Raw genomic sequence first — 21,000 nt, forward strand, 5'->3', positions numbered from 1 at the left:
TCCGTTTTGCCTCCACAGCATGTAACTGTGACCCGGCCGGGTCTCTGCAAGGTGGACTGTGTGACTCCCGGACCGATGTGGCCGCCGGGCTGATCTCAGGTCAGTGTCGCTGCAAAGCCAGTGTGGAGGGAGAACGCTGCGGCCACTGCAGACAGGGATACTACGGGCTGGGAGAAGGACCAGACGGCTGCCTGCGTAAGTCTCGCATAGTGATGAAAATCACACATTTCTAAATTGCAACGACAAAAACGAGGCACAAAATGACAAAAACAAGACAAAAACAACAAAAAAGAGACAGAAAACGACAAAAACGAGACACAAATAAACAAAATCGAGACACAAAACAATAAAATCAAGACACAAAATGACATAAACGATGCAGGAAACGACACCCAACCACCCACCTGCCTACCTACCTACCTATCTATCTAGGCAAATCTCTGTAAAGAGTTCTGACTTGAAAAGCCCTTTATTCATCACTGAAGCCTTATTTAAGAGGTACTTAACATTCTTCTTTTGTTTGCACTTTGGGCTTTTACTCATTAAATCATTCATATTGTATCATCTATTAAAAGTTGTATATTACCTACCAAATGGAGACCCAAGTGTCCAATTAAGAATAGTCTAATTACACCATTTGTAATCATTAAATTAGCAGAATTTTAAGGTATAAAATGGAGATTTGGAGTAAGGAAGAACTTAAAATGAAACTTTACTAGAACCCAGACACAAACATACCCAGTGTAGATACACATAAACATACAGTATCCTACAGTCAGTCAGACTGACGTGGTTGCATCTGTTGCCTCATTGTCTGGTTGTGTGTTTTGGCAGCTTGTACCTGTAACCCGCTGGGAACGCTGCCGGGAGGAAACTCCTGTGATTCAGACACAGGAAGTTGCTTCTGCAAACGGCTTGTCGACGGACAAAACTGTGATCAGTGTCTGGTATGAATCAGAGCAGGCTTTGTTTGGACGCTTTTTCATCTGTGTTTGTTTGATTCACAAACGGCTGTTTCTTCCTCTACAGCCGCAGCACTGGGGTCTGTCCAATGACATGGACGGCTGCAGACCATGTGACTGTGACCAGGGTGGAGCTGTCAACAACAAGTAGGTGTAACTGACAGCATTAACCCTCTTGTGTTCTTAACTTCCATTCTTTACTAAAATAGAGGTTTATTATCACTATTATTGCTGCTAAAGGTGTAAACATTACTAGTTTAGCAAGAGATAGTACTTGTATATCCATAGAAAGTACCAGAAATGTGCAGAAAGTAGCTTTAAATGCATTTTTTGAAGGGAAACAGCAGTGTACTGTATACTGTCCAATGGAATGGAAAACTACAAAACTCAACTACATAATATTTGTCTTCTCACATCTTTTGAATCATTGCTCTCACCAACAAGGTGCAAAACCTACAACAATATTAAGAATTTCACTTTAGGAAAAGCCATCAAATTTCAAGTTGAAAAGTTAAAAGCATTGTGGCCGGGTCATTTTAGACCCAAAGAAAACACGAGGATGTGGGGTCCTTATTGCCCATGAGCCAAAACTAAGGACAGTATCATAGAAATTTGAAATTAATAGCAACCTATAGCGTACAAATATGTTAAAACCAATCTGCAACAGCATTTAAACCACTGACCGGTGAAGTAAATAACATTTATCATCTCATTACTATGGAAGTAAAATGCAGCCCATTAAGGTTAACCAGCAGGCAGAGTGGTAGCAGCAAGTGAACAGTCACTTCTTGAAATTAATGTTTTGGAAGCAGATAAAATGGGCAGACATAAGGTTCTGAGTGACTGTGACGAGAACCAAACTGATGTTAAGACAACTGGGTCAGAGCATCTTCCAGCTTCTTCCAGTATCAGGCCGATCGGTTAAAGAGCAGCTGTTACACATGGTGATATCCACCAACTAAAGTACAAAGTTGCTCCTTTCCTACTCCACAGCTGTGACCCTCATACAGGACAGTGTGAATGCAGGGAGCACATGTTTGGACGCCGCTGCGATGAGGTGGAGTCTGGCTTCTACTTCATCACTCTGGATCACTACACTTACGAAGCTGAGGATGCAAAGCACGGACCTGTGAGTGTATCCATCGCACCATGTAGCGATGCCTTTAACTCAGATATGGAGGCTCCAGCTTTGTGGATGTCTTTCTGTTTCTTCAGGGAGTGACGGTGGTACCGAGGCCTTATCCTCTGGATCGCAGTCCTACATGGACTGGCATGGGATTTGTTAACGTGCCAGAAGGAGCCTATCTAGAGTTCAACATCAACGACATCCCAGAGTCCATGGACTATGACATCCTCATACGATATGAGCCACAGGTAAGAGACACAAAGGATTTATGCCTTGGTCTTAAACATCCATGTTGGAAGACATATCCTGTGGTCATGGAAAGGATGTTAGTCTGTCTCAGAAGGGATAAATCATTGGCTTGCATCAAGTAAAGAAAACAACCAAGGAGATTTCTGAAAATACTAAAATCAGCTTTGGCGGCTGCATCTTTTATATACACTACCAGTCAAAAGTTCTCATTCAGTGCTTTTTACTTGTTTTATTTTCTACATTGTAGATTAATGCTGAAGATTAACACTTTTTTGTTTGCAGCACAATTCCATATATATTCTTTTATAGTTTTGATGTCTTCGGTATTAATCTACAATGTGTAAAATTATTACATAAAAACCACTGAATGAGAAGGTGTGTCCAGACTTTTGACTGGTAGTGTATAGTGCATGACAAAACAAAGACTATGACAAAATGAAAAACAAAAACATTTAAATTCAATAATTTCTGTGTTGTGTGTTGGATAAATATAAAAAAACCCAAAAAACTAGTGTAGTTTCTGAAGCAAGTGAACCTTAGTCAGTTTTAAAGCTTTTGTCTTTTTAAAAAGTCCATTGATGATCTATTTGAGCACCTCTCCCATGGACAGACTCCGAAATAAATATCACATGAAAAATGCAGGTAATATTTGTGCTTCTAATTTAACATAGTGACAACAGAACAAACAACACAGGAGCAGCATGTATACTGTATGTCTTCATATACCGATAGTTACCAGAGCAGTGGGAGCAGGTGAATGTCCGAGTGCAGCGTCCCGTCTTCAACCCTCCAAACTACTCCAGCCACTGCAGCAACTCCATCCAGAGCGGAGACGAACAGTCCATCTCTCTTCCACCTGGATCCAGGTAAAACAATAGTTTACACTGCTGTGTGTCTCCATAGCAACACCACACACACACACACGCACTGAGTCTCTGTTGTGTTTCAGGCATGTGCTGCTGGTGAGGCCAGTGTGCTTCGAGAAAGGACTGAACTACACGGTCCGACTCAGTCTGCCGCTCTACTCGTCAGTCACTGACGTCCAGAGCCCGTACACACTCATCGACTCGGTACGTTGAACAAACACAACCACACACACAGGTTGTTCATTCACTACATTCATTCCAACCACCTACGTCTCTTCCTTTTCAACCATTCCTTTGCTCTTGGATGTGTGCTTTGGGTCTTTATCTTGCTGGAGAACCCATGATCTTCAACGCAAACCCAGTGTTCTTACACTGGGTAGCACATTTGGCTCTAAAATTCCCTGGCAATCCTCTGGTTTCATGATTCCTGCGCTACATCCAAGGCCTCCATCCCCCCAACATGATGGTTCCTCCACCATGCTTAACTATTGGGATAGTATTTTCCTTATGTGCTTCATTGCACCGTCTGTAAACAAATTGGTGGTGTGCATTTCCAAAAAGCTCTATTTTTTGTAGTGGGTAGATGGGGAGTTACAGGAGGCTGGGGTCAACATACAAAGAGACAAGGTGCTTTCCATCATGCTGCCCATTTCCTCCCATGACCTGGAAACCTTCCTTCTCCACCATCAATGACGATCCTTTGAACAAAGGGAGGTAAACCAGAAAAATAAACAAAAACCTTAAAAAAAGTATAAGGTACATATTTTTACATGACATACAATTCTTAAAAAAAGATTCAGGCACAAAAACTAAATGACTGATGAAGGTGGTTTCAAAAGTAACGCCTTGAATTGAATTGAAGAGAAACCTTGACCACTTCTCTTCAGGACAGGATTTTTTTTAAAGATACTTGGCATGTAGGTTGTTCAGTCTCATGGAAAACTGGCCACAGCTGAATAGATTAACAGGTTTATACAAAACTGGTAGCTTGAGCCCGACTGAATCATCACTAGCACCAGAAGTCTGAGCTCAATGATTGAATGTTTTTCCCACGGTGCTGCTTAAGCCTCGAGGTCTTCATGTACATTTCCATGTCCATAAGTGAACACAACTGGAGATATTTTCTACAGCAGCTGCTTTTACAAATAGGACAGTTTCATGGTCATCCAAGCTCTGGATGTGCTCCAGTTGTTGGAAAGCTCTTCCTAAAGTCCTTCACTTATGGTGGTTTCCCTTCTGACTCTCGTCTGTCTTTACAGCTGGTGCTGATGCCCCGAGTCAGGGAGCTGGACATGTTCCATGGGGTCGATGGTGAAGGAGCGTGGGATACGTTTCAGCGCTACCGATGTCTGGAGAGCAGCCAGAGCGTCGTCAAAAGCCCCATGACTGACATCTGCAACGACTACATCTTCAGCGTCTCTGCTCTGCTGCACAAAGGAGCCATGGGTAAGTTAAACACCACTGTGGAGAATGTTTGTTGGTTCAGTGGCAGACAGTGTCTCTTCATCAAAAATGATGGTTCCTGGACGGGTTTGTGTACTCTCTGAGATCTTTATTTCTGAACCATGTCCTTTTGCTGCCTTTGGTACTGATATCTGTGGAAAATAAGAGCAGACTCTCTGGTTTTATTGGTATTTACTGTGAACCAGTCGCGTGTTGATACAAAAAGCGAGGAAAAAATGATACAAGCAGCATGTTTTAGTCCATTTGTTTCCCTCTTTGATTTCTCATATTTGGTGGTTCTTTAGTGCTGTGTCCTTTAGGTGTGGTTTTTTTTGTCCTTTTTAGGGTCATATAGTCTCTATGGTAGTTTTGTATCTTCATGAAGTAGTTTTGTATCTCACTGGAATAGTTTTGGGTCTTCTAAAAAAAATTCAGTCTTTGGGCATTGTTTTGTACCTTTTGAGTGCCATTTTATGTCTCTTTGGCATTGTTTTGTCCCTCTTTGGTGTCTTTTTGTCTCTTAAGTGTGATTTATTTCTCTCCAAGGTTGTTTTGCATCTCTTCTGTGTCTCTGACCTTCTTTTGTGTTTCTTGGGTGATGTTTTGTCGGTTTTCTGTCTTTCATATCGCTGAGATTGTTTTGTGTCTCTTTATGGTTGTTTCATGTCTCTGTGGTTGTTTTGTGTCTCTTTGGGGTTGTTTTGTGTGTCTTTGATGTTGTTTTGTATCTCTGTGGTTGTTTTGTGGCTCTTTGAGGTTGTTTTGTGTCTCTTTGGGATCATTTTGTGTCTCTTTGAGGTTGTTTTGTGTGTCTGAGGTTTTTACATGTCTCAGAGGTTTTTATGTGTCTATGGGAGATTGTTTCGTTCCTCTTGCGTGATGTTTTCTGTCTCTTCTCTATTTGTGTGACTCTTTGAAGTTGTTCTGTTTGCTTTTTGGATTACTTTGTTTCTATTTGGGACTGTTTTGTGTTACTTGAGTGACATTTTGTGTATCTTTGGTGTCATTTTGTGTCTCTTTGAGGTCGTTTGGTGTCTTTTACGTCATTTCTAGGTCATTAGTGTCCGTTTATGAAGTGTCGTATCTCTTTGAGGTTGCTTTGTTTCTCCTAAGTGATGTTTTGTGTATTTTTAATGTGGTTTGAGGAAATTTCTATCAAAATGCAGACCAGAAAAATCCATAATGAACCTTCTTTTATTGTGGTGTGATAAAGCCTTTGATATCCATGATGGTATTAGAAGGGACAATTATCACACTCACAGACACACACATGTCCACATTCACTAAACTCATAGAAATACTATTAGACAAGTGTGCTAGTAAGTCTTCCACAGTTCAGAGTTTGTATATAACTGTCCCCTTGTCTTTACCTCTTCTTATCTCATCTCCCAGCCTGCCAGTGTGACCCTCAGGGTTCTCTCAGCAGTATGTGTGATCCCAGCGGAGGTCAGTGCAGATGTCGACCCAACGTTGTGGGCAGGAACTGTGACCACTGTGCTCCGGCTACCTTCCTGTTCAGCCCCGCCGGCTGCAGACGTGAGTGTCGAAGAACACACTACACATCATAACTGGATACCTACAGTACATCGTGACCTTCTGTTTAATTTCCCTCCTGATCCTGATTTCACCCACAGCTTGTGAGTGTGACCTTCGGGGCTCGGTTAGCGCCTTCTGCCACGAATCGACCGGCCAGTGTAGGTGTGTCCAGGGGGCGATGGGTCGACAGTGTTCCCACTGCAAGCCGGGTTTCTGGGGTTTCCCTCAGTGCCGACCGTGCCAGTGTAACGGCCACAGCGAGTACTGCCACCCTCAGACTGGAGAGTGTCAAGGCTGCAGAGACTTCACCTCCGGACGCCACTGTGAGAGGTACGAGAGGCCGTCTCACTGGTTGCTGCACTGTGGTAGTTTCTCCTGAGTATTTGATGCTTGTATCTGCTAGAACCACATCAGCCACAACTGGATCTTTAATCTCAAAGGTGCTCCTACAACATTCGAAGGCAGTCTGCACTTTTATTTAAGTCTTCTTTACCTTGAATTGAAATAAACCAATTTAAATGGACAACACATGCCACTGCCTTTAAATTTTCAATCCAATCTGCCAAGGCTCTGTAAACAAAACAAATACAGGAGGTCCATGGTTTACGACGTCATCGACCTAAGGTGTTTTGTCGATACGTCAGAGCTGGTTACGTGGAACTAGTTGACGAGCGAAGCGGACGAATACGTCATCACGTGGCGCTGTAAGACGATTTTGTTTACGTTCTTCGGTAGTACACCACCTTGGATTGTGCTACATTCACTAAATTTTTGTCCTTCATTATGGCTCCCAAGCGTAAGTCAGACTCTTCTGATGGCAAAGAAAAGGAAATCCATCTCCATGGAAGTGAAATTAGATAGAATAAAATGCTCAGAACAGGGCGAAATACTGATGAGTATCTTTCAAGTTAGAAAAACAGGTCAACATATTGTAGTGACCCCCTGTGATGAATGAGTGAGACTTTATCTGGTTCTCTGCTGGTTTATTGAACCTTCACTCAGGCTACTGTGGACCGTAGCCAACGCCAGAATAACTAGAAAAACCCCATAACTTAGCTCCAGAATTAGCCACCATTCCCAGCTCTCTCTGCTGCTGACTCTCAGCCAATCAGAGGTGAGCTAACTAAACATGGCACGTTCACTGACATTAGGTAAATCTGGAACTGAACAGTAAACATTGAAACCTCAACATCAACAACAATATCAGTCCATTTTAATATTCTGTTGTCTTCTTGTAAAATCACTCATACATGCATGAAAGTCGTTGGTATTCAAGACTTTTATGAAGAACTGATTGATATCGTGATGCACGGAACGGCTTTGTTTACATTTTCACTGGAGTTCCGACTTATGGCAAAAACAGATTTACACCGATCCGTAGGAACAAAACTCTGAGTCGAAGACCCCCTGTACTTTATTTTTAACTGCACATAAAAGTGTTTCTCAGGCAATCTGTGGATCCAGGCAGGACTTAGACTAAAAGGTAGAATTATGTGAACACACCCTGACATTCCTCAGTACCAGGGTGTCATTGAGAAATCACTGATTTTCCCTCTAAAACGCCCTGAGAGCTTAACCTGAAGGGATGCGACACGAGTCGCCCTTGAATAGGTTTTCCTTTTACTTCCAGGTGTCTGGCCGGTTACCACGGCGACCCACAGCTGGATTCAGGTGACCACTGTCGCCCTTGCATGTGTCCAGACGGGCCACGCAGCGGACGGCAGTTTGCAGACAGCTGTTACCTCCTACATAACACCAACCAGCTGGTGTGTGTGTGCAGTCCCGGCTACAAAGGTGTGTCAACGTGTCACGGATTTGTTTTTCTATAAGCGTCTCTCGAGTGCAGTTCCTGTCATCGTTTTGTCAGCTCACATGTCACCAAACAGCACTTCATTGCCTCTGTAATTAGCATCTATAGATAAAAGGCTCTTTCTGAAGAAATGTCCTCAAACAACTTCACCTCAACACAGGAAAAACGCTTCAACAAAGAGATTCCAGTTTGATCCTTTTCTGATTCATCTCCCGTTTCCTGTCCTCCTCCAGGTGCCAGGTGTGCTGAGTGCGCCCCGGGTCACTATGGGAACCCTCAGGTGCCCGGCGGCCGCTGCATGCCCTGCGAGTGCAACAACAACATCGACATGCACGACCCGGGCTCCTGCGACGTCCGCACGGGTGCCTGCCTTAAATGCCTGTACCACACCCAGGGCTACGGGTGTCAACACTGCAAACTGGGTTACTATGGCGACGCTGCCACACAGAGCTGCAGGAGTGAGTGTAAACGTGATTTAGACCAGGGGTGTCAAACTCATCTCAGTTCAGGTTCCACATTCAGCCCAGTTTGATCTCCAGTGACCAGTAAAATCACAGCATAATAACCTGTAAATAACCACAATTCCACATGTTTCCTTTGTTTTAGTGCAAAAAAGTTCATTCTGAAAATGTTCACATTTAAGGAATTATCTTTTAGTAAAACATCATGAACAAATTGAAATTTCTTAAGAAAAATCAGTTCAATTTCAATAATATTATGTCTCAGTTTATCATTTCCACATTACAACTTCCAGATCACAGAGTGTCTACAAAAGAACACAACATTTAGTCACAGCTATCTGGAACTGAATGATACAGGATTTTATTTTTACTTTATGAGTAAGGCAAAAGTCAGACAAAAAACAACAAACAAGACAAAACGACAAAAACAAGACAAAACAACGGATAAAGCAAAACACAAAATGACAAAAATAACTCAAAAACACAAGCGAGACAAAAAGGATACACAAAACAACAAAAATGAGAAATAAAACAAAAACATGACACAAACGACAAACAAAAATCAAGACAAAGTATTACAAAGGTGAGATACAAAATGACAAAAATGACACAAAATGACAAAAGCAAGAAAAAAAATGAGACAAACGACACGAAACAAAACGAGACAAAAAATTACAATTACAAGTGAGACAAAAACGATACGCAAAACAATGAATAGTTTAAATTAAATTTATAGTTTTCCTAACTTACAATCTGCAGTTAATGTCTTCTCTGGAATTTGTGCTTTTTACCAAGTCATCCTGCAGGCGGATTGGTCCCTCTGAAGGGCCGGTTTTGGCCTGCAGGTGTGACACCCCTGCTGTAGCATTTCTGTTCTGTTATTGTAATTGTCAGTAGCTGGAAAGTTGCATCCTAATCTATTTATTTTTAACACACAGCTAGCATCCTTTACCCACATTAACAACCATAAAAACCAGCATCTGTCTGGCTCCAGTATCATCAACAGACCTCCTCTGAGTGGTTTCTTTGAGTCCCACAGAGACTGGTGTGAACCGCTAGCTTGTTAACACGCTTCCTCCGGTGTACAGAGTGCATGTGCTACTCGGTGGGGACGGTACCTCAGGCCTGTTCGTCCCCTGATGAGTGTCAGTGCGACCAGAGGAGCGGTCGGTGTCCCTGCCAGCCCAACGTGGTCGGTCCGAACTGCGACCGCTGCGCTGCTGATACGTGGAACATCGCCAGCGGAACCGGCTGCCAGCGCTGCGACTGCGACCCCGTTCACTCCGTCGGATCCTCCTGCCACGAGGTGAGTCAGACGCTGGAATGAAAGCAGAACTGTGTCCACAATTACTGCATTTTCAGGTTCAGGAAAACACTACCATACCTGCCTGTGGGATTGAAAGACATGTAATCTTTATAACAATCACCAAAGTTACACCATGTGTCAGATGCAGAAACAGTATAAAATACAAAGAATAATCAGACTTTTCAGCTTGCTGACAGTCCTTCAACTCAGAAACACCCCCACAATTTAATTAATTCAGTGTTTCCTCTACATTCATTTAGGAGCAGCGAGCTGCCATTCTTTTTTTTATTTAATTTTTTTTTATTGTCAAAAAATACACCACCACCACGTCTCCACCTTCACAGCAGAGTTCTGCATTGTGTCAGGTTCTCACGAGTACCAAGGTAAACTACAGATAACTATCTTACTCAGTAGCTACTCTTTGATACGTCAGGTTAATATGACGTTCATTACTCGTCTTAAAAGTGACGTCACGTCCAGCATCCAGGCAGCAGGTCAGAGAGTCAGAGGAGTGTCGTCTTGGAAAATAGGTCAGCAACTTACCGGAGAAAAGTTATTAGCTGAGGATAACTCATAGCAGATTTTACAAGATAAATAGACATTCGCAAAACTATTGATGGCCAGCTAACGCTACGTAGCTGATTGTCACATAACTCCGCCACGTTCCTTGGTGGAGTAAATGTTGCACAAATACCTTTCTGTACAGGTGAGCTTTTTTAAAACTGAAACACAGACAGAAGTTTGTTCCACAGCGTTGGAGACTAAACAGTAAAAGTTTTTAAACCAGCTGTAAATGGCCAAGTGCTGCATCATTTCAACAAGTGAATAATGAGTTGTTGTAGCGTATATAAAGTGAGTCATTTTCAGTTATTAGAAAACAAACAAAACACTGTCACATCTAGATCTGGATCCAATAACTGCACGAATTCAGTAAACCAAACAATGTACACCCACTTAATTCCCATGCTCTGTTAATGCTTTTTCCACCTATTTCATGCCAAAACAATATACTAAAATGTACACTGGAACCAGCAGCTTCCAGTTCTCACCACTCAGCAGACCCTTTAAATCATTTCCTGCATTAGCACGGCAGCAGCTGCTCCACTTCGCTCTCTCTGAATATAATGTACAGCTGAAGTGGACCACAAAAATCTTGTCAATGGGCTGTTGTTGCCGAAGTTTTCTTACACAACTGATGAGGAAACTTCCCTGTGGCTGTGACCGTCTAATCAAAGAGGCCTGTGTTTGTATAATTTTTTTTTTTTGATATATAGACTCCAGCTGTCTGGGAGTTGCGTCTCTCTCAGCTCTGAATCTGCATGTAAAGAGTGGAATAATGTCCTGCCTTCACTGACGCACAAACATTTGGGTTTCTGTGTTTACTGGCTGGACTCCATCGGAGGAAGGAAGTCTGACAATACACCGTGGAATAACTGAATACGCTGTTTTCTAAGAGTCCTATCAAACTACAAAGCTCCATTGTGTCTGCATGTGAAAAGCCTTGAAACATACAGATTTAATAAAAGCTGTTCATTGCTCTATATTATTTAAAGTTGCTCTATATTATTTAAAGTTGCTCTATATTATTTAAAGTTGCTCTATATTAGCTAAAGTTGCTCTATATTAACGTTGCTCTATATTAGTTAAAGTTGCTCTATATTAGATAAAGTTGCTCTATATTAAAGTTGCTCTATATTAGCTAAAGTTGCTCTATATTAGATAAAGTTGCTCTATATTAAAGTTGCTCTATATTAGCTAAAGTTGCTCTATATTAAAGTTGCTCTATATTAGTTGAAGTTGCTCTATATTAGCTAAAATTGCTCTGTATTAGTTAAAGTTGCTCTATATTAGATAAAATTGCTCTGTATTAGTTAAAGTTGCTCTATATTAGATAAAGTTGCTCTATATTAGTTGCTCTACATTAAAGTTGCCTGGTAACTCTGCAGTGCTGACCTCATTGATCCGTGTTGTTCTCGCTGTAGATCACAGGACAATGTGTTTGCAAACCAGGCTTCGGTGGACGGACGTGTCGGGAGTGCAAAGAGCTCTTCTGGGGGGATCCAGAGGTCAAATGTCACGGTAGGACATGATCACCCAACAGGACACTCAGGATCATAAAGCTGTTCTGTCATTCTTCTTTTCCTCTACATCCACGTTGTTATTCTATGACCACTGGGGGGCGGCAGAAACATCCATCCATTATCTAGACGCTGCTTAGTCCTCATCAGGGTCACCATTCTACCTGAGGGCTACTCACAGCACGCTCACATTCACACCTGTGGTTAATGTAGAGTTACCAATGAGGTGAGAACATGCAAACTCCACACAGAAAGAACCCAGGTCCAGGCCGGGATGCAAACCAGGGATCCTCTAGCTGCAAGGCGACAGTGCTAACCACCAACCAACTGTGCAACCTGCTGCAGAAACAAACTATAAAATGATCACTTCTTAAACCTAAAGTGCAGAAATCTTTTCACCCCCTTGTGGTAGCGTCAGGAAAATTCTTGAGTTCATGAGCATGTTGTTTCTCTCACTGCCAGAAGGGGGCGACAAACTTTCCGCACTGCAAATTTGATCATTTTACTTGTTTCTGCTGCCACCAAGTGGTCGTAAAATAACAACATGGATGCTCTGCCTCTGGATTAAAGCCGCTTTTACTTGTTTTAGGAGTTTTTAATCTTTAATGAACTATGTTACCATGGTTACAAGAACCACTCGGTTTAATTGTCTGTAGTGTTTGGGATCGCTGTCCCTGCTTGGAGGATGATTTATGTAAAAGTCAGTGAGGATGTGAACACTCTAACAGCCTCACGATCTCAGTTTGTGTGCTGGAATGAATAAACCATCACTGTCTCTATGTTTGGTGATTGTGCTGCTCCTCATGTTTCCCTTTAAACACTTTCTTTAATCTCCCCCTGGCTGCACCTCTCTGCGTAAGACTCCGAAATGGTTTCCAGTGGTTTTGTCAGACAGTTTGCATGTAAGCAGCTCAGCATCGGCGGCCGATCCCACAAAGTTTTACTGTCTGCCAAACAAGCTGCTGGAGAGTCCATCTGCTGATCCTCACAGTAGCTGGATCGTCCTCAGAGAAGGAGGGAAGGGGAGGAAGGACGGGGCCAGAGAGGGAGGGGATCAGGGAATGACCTCTGGTTCCCTGCTCATGAGAACCAGATGTTCTCTAGGACTCCCAGGCATCCCATTTTGTCATGCACCAACACCCAGAGGACCCCGGAATCCTGAATTATTCCCGCCGCATTCCCTAATGGTCTCTTAAGCCGTTAAACCAGCTGGGGCTCGCTTCCTATCCGCACAGATGTGCTACTCCATGGGAACGCCGCCGCCACCGCAATGAGAACTGTGTGGGAGCTGTAGGTTGAGTGTCAGAGGAATGATGATAAAGCCTCTTCAAGATGGGAAGTTTGTTCTTCTGGCCAGATTTAGAGGGCAGAAGTTAAAGTGTGATTTAAGAGGACAGAGTGTTGCTGGTATGTGGCCGTCGTGTGGCATCCAGCCCATAATCACCGTGTTTGTTTTGCCCCTCCAGTGTCTCTGAAGACAGGTGTAATATTTCACCACGACAAAAACAAACTTCAGACCAGACCCTCACCTCCTGCTCCGTAAATCACACAAATAAATGCAGCAGAACTAACAGTGGAAACCTCTGAATTCCTTCTTTCTGACTCACATCATCGTCCTCCCTTTCTGAGGAGGGAAGGATGCTATGTGGAGGGATCAGCGTGACCTTCAGGGTCATCTTCATCTTTGTTTATTTACAGTAGGTGATGGGGTTGAGTAAACTGTCCTTTCAAATGGCTTATTTCCCCGAGGAAACGTGAAGACTCTCCTCTCATTTGACAGACCTCTATTATTGTTTTATTTTTGTGCATACATGAGACCCTGTACAAAGAAAAATACTGTAAGGAAGCACCAGAACACTACTTTTACTCCTATAATTCAAAAATTGCTCGCCACTGGGGGGAGTCAAAATATACTACTTGAAAATATACAACTTTAAATCACTTTGAGGTGCACATTACTTCAAAACAGTGAAACAAAGCACAATAAGTGACAATAAAAGGACAATAAGTCACAATAAAAGCACATTACAAAAAGTACACAGAGAAGTTAAGGTCTTTGGTCAGTGTAATGTCATTTCGTGGCTTCCACATCAGGGCAGGTCTTTGTTATTGAGTCTAAATGTAAAATATCAGTTTTGTGGAAACCGTTTTTTGTGCTAATTTAGAAAAACTTCAATTGTACAGCTTAAATTTTGCTAAAACAATGTGATCCATTACTTATGGAAACACACTGATGGGGCATTTGCAGTATTTTCTGGTCTCTCACATCAGAGAAGCTTCTGACCTCAGTTTCATGTCACTCTTTGATATGAAGAGTTGTCATTACCTGATGTTTGTGCTCTGTGTTTGCAGCTTGCGACTGTGATCTTCGGGGAATCTCCAGCCCTCAGTGCCATCGTGCCACCGGTCAGTGCTCCTGTGTGGAGGGAGTGTCTGGTCCCAAGTGTGACCAGTGTGCCAGAGGCTCCCAGGGCGAGTTCCCCCACTGCCAGCCCTGCCACCAGTGCTTCGCCGTCTGGGACGCCGTGGTGGGCGAGCTGACCAATCAAACCCGACGTCTGGAGGCCCAAGTGACGGAGCTCCAGACCAGCGGAGTGACGGTTCCCTACAAAGAGCTGGTCAGCAGCCTGGAGAAGAACGCCAAAGCTGTCAGAGAGATCGTGGAGAACAACCCTGCAGCGATGAAGCTGGAGCAGATACAGGACCTGATGCACCAGATTATGTACGTATAAAACAACTACAGAACTGTTCACGGTTCTACACTGTAAAAACCCTGAATCTTACCAAGTCTGTTTGTCTTATTTGTAGTCAAAATGTCTCATCCCACTCGATTTAAGATAAATTCACTTAACAAGACACATTTCAGCAGATGGAGGGACTTGTTTTAAGACAATGCATCTTAAATATCTTGTTAAATCAAACAATCTTGAAATTATCTTGTTTTGAGTTGAATTTTACAAGAAAACTCAAAATTAGTTTAACCCTCGTGTCATCCTGCAGGTCAAAATTGACCCAGTTTAAAGTTTGAAAACATGGGGGAAAAAATATATATTTTCACAGTGAAACTTCTGATGTCCACATTTTCAACATTTTTGGGAAATATTTGAACATTTTTTGGTGAAAAAAAGAAATTTTAAAAATGTTTCTTAAGAATATTCACATAAAAATCAACCAAAATCCAGCTAATTTCGCTGGATTTTGGTTGATTTTTATGTGAATATTCTTCAAGAAAATATCAGAAGTTTTACTGATATATATGGAATCACTTTAGAAATTTTTAGGATTTTTTTGGAAGATTTTTACAAATTTTTTGAAAATATTTACAAGAACGTTCTTGCCAAAATTGGGGGATTTTTTTTTTTTTTAAAAAATAAAACTTGTAAGGCAAAATTTTAAAGAATTACTGGAATTTTCTTCCTGATGGTTTTGTAAATTTTCAGAAATTTGGGGAATTTTTTTGCTGATTTTTTTTGGATTTTTTTCAGACAAGGAAACAATATTTTTTGGTGCCTGTAAATGAAGACAACAGAAGTGTTAATACATCTCAAATTAGGAGGTTACATGAAAGCAGAAATCTATTTTTGAGTGAAAAACTGCTATTTTTTTTAGCATGTCTTGCTTATTTTAAGACACCTAAGCTTGACAATCCTGGTAAAATAGAGCTTAAAATAAGTTTTCTAGCTAATTTTAAAATCTCAATGTTCTAAATATCATATCTTACTTCAAGAAATCTTACCAAGACATTTTTCACTTGTTCTACTGGCAGATTTTTTCACTTATTTAAAGGTAAAAGTTCTTTGAAATAATTTTTGTTCTTGTTCTGAGAGGAGCATTTTTTCCAGTGCAGCAGACACCTTTAGTTACTGTTCCACTGTGTTCCCAGTGGGCTGATGTCTTACCTCAACGGGAAGCTGAACACCACTGAGGAGAACTTGGACCTTCTCCACGGTGACGCCAACGCCACCGATGCAAACTTGGATGCGCTGACTGATGAGGCCAACCAGCTGCAGCAGAGCATCCAGGAGCTGAGGCAGCAGGTGTACAACATCAAGAACACCAACATCCAAGGTGAGAAATCCCATCCTGATCTCCCTAACAGAGCTGAGCATTAAACCCTCACAGACTTACCTGACGTCACAGCTGGATGAAGCTAGAAAAACAGCACGCATGGCTTGGAATCAACAGATTGCAATTTAAAAAAGGAATTTGGTCTCGTGTTTTGTTACTCCAAGGAACTCGGAGGAGTTGTGTGACGATCAGCGTCTGTCTGTCTGTCTGTCTGTCTGTCTGTCTGTCTGTCTGTCTGTCTGTCTGTCTGTCTGTCTGTCTGTCTGTCTGTCTGTCTGTCTGTCTGTCTGTCTGTCTGTCTGTCTGTCTGTCTGTCTGTCTGTCTGTCTGTCTGTCTGTCTGTCTCATTACTCAAACATGGACCAACGGATTTGGATGAAATTTTCAGGGAAGGTCAGAAATGACACAAGGACCAACTGATTAGATTTTGGCAGTGATGCAGCTTATAGTCTGGATCCACGGATTGGGTAAAGATTTCTGTATCATTGTGATGTAGCAGCACGGTGTCACTGTAACCATGACAACAAGTGAACACTACGTCTGCTGCCTGCTGGGTCAATATATAATTGAGGGATAAATCTTGCATACATTTATATTAAAAGTTTAAAAACAAAAGTTTTTTATGTTCATTATGATCATGTCTTTACAAATCCCATAATTATTTATTATGGAAACAATCACTTATTTTAAAAAAAATGACTGGAAATCACTAAAATGTCAACTAAATAACTGTCTGAATTTAATAACAACCACCTTCTAATTAGCTAAACAATAATAAAATGAGTTTATTCAGAAATTGTTTTGATTGTGTTCTTTTTATTAAGTTGAGATAATCATGACAGATATTTCCTTTTTGGCAATATATCAACTTTTATATGGAAAATAACTAATTGTATCACTTTCCACTAAGTTCCCCATTACAAAAACACCTCTCAAGGAAGTGTGTTAATTCCAGATCACGTGACCTGCTCCACATGATGTCATTTCCTCCTGAAGAAAAGACTGGCCAGACTCCAAGGCTTTCTGAGTTATTTAATATAAAGTAGTGTGTGAGTCAAGTGTGGATTTATGGCATGTCAACAGGTTTACTACAATATCTTTAGAAATAACTTTCAATTTCAGTTTTACTCAGTTGTATATATAATATTTAGAAGAATCTTTGTGTAAAAATGCCATGTGGTGTTTGGTTACAGGCGGCCATGTTGATTTTAGACCTGAAAACAGCAAAAATGTCAACTATGATACAAAAAGTCCCACAATTATATATTGACCCATATCTGTGTCCAGTAACCCAGTGAGACACAGCATTTTAGTGCTCACACGGCGTGAATAATCCATAATCTCCTTCTTTACCTCTGCTGTTTTCAGGAGCCATGGACACCATTTCTGCTGCACAGATGCAGTCCAGAGAAGCAGAACTTCGCTCCAAAGCTGCCACCACTGATCCTGGCAACACAGTAGAGACTTCAGCCCAAGTACGGAAAGCCACAGAGGACAAACTGAGCAGCAGTCAAAAGGAATTCGACCGAAAGCACCAAAGAAACACACAGAAGCTGGACAAGCTGTCCAAAGAAATGGACAAGTTTGACCTGTCTCCACTCAGTGAGAAGGTGAGGAACGGGGCTGTTTTTTTTGATGTTGTAGAAGAAACAGTAGAAGATGTTCACTGCAAAAACTCTCAATCTTACCAAGTCTGTTTGTCTTATTTTTAGTCCAAATGTCTCATCCCACTTGATTTAAGATAAATTCACTTAACAAGAGATATTTCAGGACATGGAGGGATTTATTTTAACCCCTCGTGTCGTCCTGTGGGTCAAATTGACCCGTTTTAAAGTTTGAAAATATGGAAAATAATATATTTTCACAGTGAAACTTCTGATGTCCACATTTTCAACATTTTTGGGAAATCTTTGAACATTTTTTGGTGGAAAAAAAGAAATGTTAAAAATTTTTCTTAAGAACGTTCACATAAAAATCTTTGATTTTTTTTGGGAAGATTTTTACTCATTTTTTTGAAAATATTTACAAGAATTTTCTTGCCAAATTTGGGAGATTTTTTTGAAATAAAACTTTTAAGGAATTATTGGAATTTTCTTCCTGAAGGTTTTGCAAATTTTCAGAAATTTGAGGATTTTTTTACTGAATTTTTGGATTTTTTTTCAGACAAGGACACAATATTTTTTGGTGCCCATAAATAAAGACAACAGGAGGGTTAATACATCTCAAATTAGGAGGTTACATGAAAGCAAAAATCTATTTTTGAGTGAAAAACTGCTATTTTTTTTAAGCATGTCTGGCTTATTTTAAGACACCTAAGCTTGACAATCCTGGTTAAATAGAGCTTAAAGTAAGTTTTCCAGCTAATTTTAAGATCTCAATATTCTAAATATCATATCTTATTTCTAGAAATCTTACCAAGACATTTTTCACTTGTTCTATTGGCAGTTTTTTTCACTTATTTTAAGATAAATGTTCCTTGAAATAATTTCTTTTTTCCTGTTTTGAGAGGAGCATTTTTTCCAGTGTTCCAGAGGGTGGTTATCACCTTGTGGTTGTGGTTCCTCTGCAGACGTGTGGTGGAGCAGCAGCTGAAGGTGACGGCTGCTCTTCCTGTGGTGGGTTGGGTTGTGTCTTGGAGGACGGAGCGCCTCAGTGTGGAGCAGAAGACTGCAAAGGCCTCGTCACCAGCTCTCAAACCGCTCTCAAATCAGCCAACAGCCTGGACCAGGAGATCCTGGCAGCCATGCAGGAGGTGGACAAGCTCTCCAGGATGGTAGGTGAACGTGGTTACTGTAGAGCAGGGGTGTCAAAAATGAGGCTCGTGGACCGAAAGCGGTCCTCCAGAGGCTCCAATCCGGCTCTCAAAGTGGAAAAATTCCAGAGAAAACATTAACTGCAGATTGTAAATTAGTAAAACTATAAATTTAAAATCATTTCTAGACCATGACAAGTTGTTTGGATCAGAAAGTAAAATACTAGATTGCTCATTGTTGTTTTGTGTCTCATTTTTGTAATATTTTGACTTGTTTTTGTTGCTTTTGTCGGTTTTTTCTGACCTTGTCTCGCTTGCATCGTTTGTCTATTTTGTCGTTTTGTGTCTCGTTTTTGTAATATTTTGACTTATTTTTGGTTGTTTTTTTTGTCTTACTTATGCCATTTGTCTCTTGCTTTTGTTGTTTTGTTTCTCGCTTGTCATTTTTTTGTCTTGTTTTTGTAATATTTTGACTCATCTTTGGTTGGGGTTTTTTTGTCATTTTGATCATAAGTCATTGTTCTTTTGTGGTTTTGCATTTCCTTGTCGTCTCGCTTGCATTGTTTGGTGCTTTTTTTGGCGCTTTGTTTCTCGCTTTTGTCATTTTGTGTCTTGTTTTTGTAATATTTTAACTTGTTCTTGTGGTTCTTTTGTCTGACAAAAATGTTTTTTGCACTAAAACAAAGGAAACGTTTGGAGTTGTGGTTATTTCTAGGTTATTATGCTGTGATTTTACTGGTCTGGTCCACTGGAGATCAGACTGGGCTGAACTAAGATGAGTTTGACACCCTGATGTAGAGTAAGTGAGTGGATGTGAGCCAATCACTGGACTTCTTTGTGCTCAGGTGTGGGAAGCCAACGTCCGTGCAAACGAAGCCAAGGCCAACGCTTTGGAGGTTCTGATCAAATCCAACCGGAGCAAGGAGAGAGTGGAGGAGAGCAACGAGCAGCTCCGGAACCTGATCAAGGAGATACGAGACCTGCTGACCAGTGAGTGCAGCTCAGGAGCCGCTCAGTAGATTACATCCACTGAGAGGCGACTGAGGAATTATCTCTCTGTTTCTAGATGAGAAGGCCGATGCGTCCGTGATCGAAGCCGTGGCCAACGAGGTGCTGGCTCTGCAGATGCCGACCTCGGCGGAGAAGCTGAACGAGCTGACCAAAGAGATCAGGGAGAAGGTCGGAGCTCTGACCAGCGTGGAGACGATCCTCAGTCAGAGCGCCGAGGACATCCAGACGGCCGAGTCGCTGCTGAAGGAGGCTAAAGCTGCCAGGTAACAACGAGGACAACACAGCATCAAAAATACACTGTTAATGTGTTCAGCATGGTGCCTCTTCATCATAAAGGTTGTCTGGACACTCAGAGAAAAAGCATGAGACAAACGAGAAAAGTCAGACAAAAAAAAAAGACATGTTTTACACCCCTGATACAAACAGAGTTCTGTGTCTATGAACTCTTGCTTAGCGTACTTACACAGAAACAGCTGGGTTAACATGAGCGCTCTGTCCGTCAGCGAGGAGGCGTCCAACATGAAGGACACAGCAGACGTGGTGAAGGCGGCTCTGGACGAAGCTGAGCGCGCTCAGAACATCGCCATGGACGCCATCCAGCTGGCTCAGAACAACACTAAAGGCACCCTGGACCTGCTGATCTCTGTGAGTCTGACCTCAGTCGATCATTTCTGGAATCACAGGGAACAAGAACAATGATCAGCAGCACATTTTAGGAAGCTCTGCCATCCTTTCAGCTACGACTGATTTATCTAGAGATGTTTTGGCTGTAAAACATCGAAGAACAGCTTAGAGGTTCAGTCTAGCTTCAATTTATTTTATCCACAGTGCTATGAAATGTTGAGAGAAATGCTTTAGAGAACTTTTAACCCTCCTGTTGTCCTTTTTTACAGGCAGCAAAAAAATATTGGTCCCTTATCTGAAAAAAAAAATCCAAAAATTCAGCAAAAAATTCCCCAAATTTATAGAAGTTTGCAAAGTCGTCAGCAAAAAATTTCCCTTAAAAGTATTTTTTTTTAAAAAATCCCCAAATTTGGCAAGAAATAAAAACTTAAAAAATAAGAAAATCAAAATTGTAAATATTTTCAAAAAATGAACTAAAATCTTTCCCAAAAAATCCTAAAAATATGTAATATGTTCTTTAAGAACATTTAGGGAAAAAAATTTCAACCAAAATCCAGCGATTTCCACTGGATTTTGGTTGAAGAAAGATTTTTTTTAACGTTTCTTTTTTCTACCAAAAAATGTTCAAAAATTTCCCAAAAATGTTGAAAATGTGGAAGCTTTCACTGTGAAAATATATTTTTTTTCCCCCCACATTTTCAAACTTTA

At 41.3% G+C, this 21,000-nt stretch overlaps 1 protein-coding gene across 1 annotated transcript in view; it reads left to right on the forward strand.

Moving 5' to 3' along the window:
* lamb1b (laminin, beta 1b) overlaps positions 1-21,000 on the forward strand; it is a 41,950-nt gene that overhangs the window by 18,078 nt on the left and 2,872 nt on the right. The window contains 21 exon segments of the mRNA XM_023293584.3: positions 19-195; positions 835-947; positions 1,030-1,109; positions 1,956-2,091; positions 2,178-2,336; positions 3,070-3,203; positions 3,287-3,407; positions 4,463-4,649; positions 6,039-6,182; positions 6,281-6,512; positions 7,813-7,976; positions 8,226-8,450; positions 9,542-9,759; positions 11,742-11,838; positions 14,190-14,559; positions 15,721-15,905; positions 17,274-17,515; positions 18,475-18,678; positions 19,503-19,647; positions 19,724-19,931; positions 20,172-20,313. Of these exon segments, the coding sequence (XP_023149352.2) occupies positions 19-195; positions 835-947; positions 1,030-1,109; positions 1,956-2,091; positions 2,178-2,336; positions 3,070-3,203; positions 3,287-3,407; positions 4,463-4,649; positions 6,039-6,182; positions 6,281-6,512; positions 7,813-7,976; positions 8,226-8,450; positions 9,542-9,759; positions 11,742-11,838; positions 14,190-14,559; positions 15,721-15,905; positions 17,274-17,515; positions 18,475-18,678; positions 19,503-19,647; positions 19,724-19,931; positions 20,172-20,313 (3,683 nt within the window).

Source organism: Amphiprion ocellaris, chromosome 21 (genome assembly GCF_022539595.1).
Source record: "Amphiprion ocellaris isolate individual 3 ecotype Okinawa chromosome 21, ASM2253959v1, whole genome shotgun sequence".
Taxonomy (NCBI): Eukaryota; Metazoa; Chordata; class Actinopteri; family Pomacentridae; genus Amphiprion; species Amphiprion ocellaris.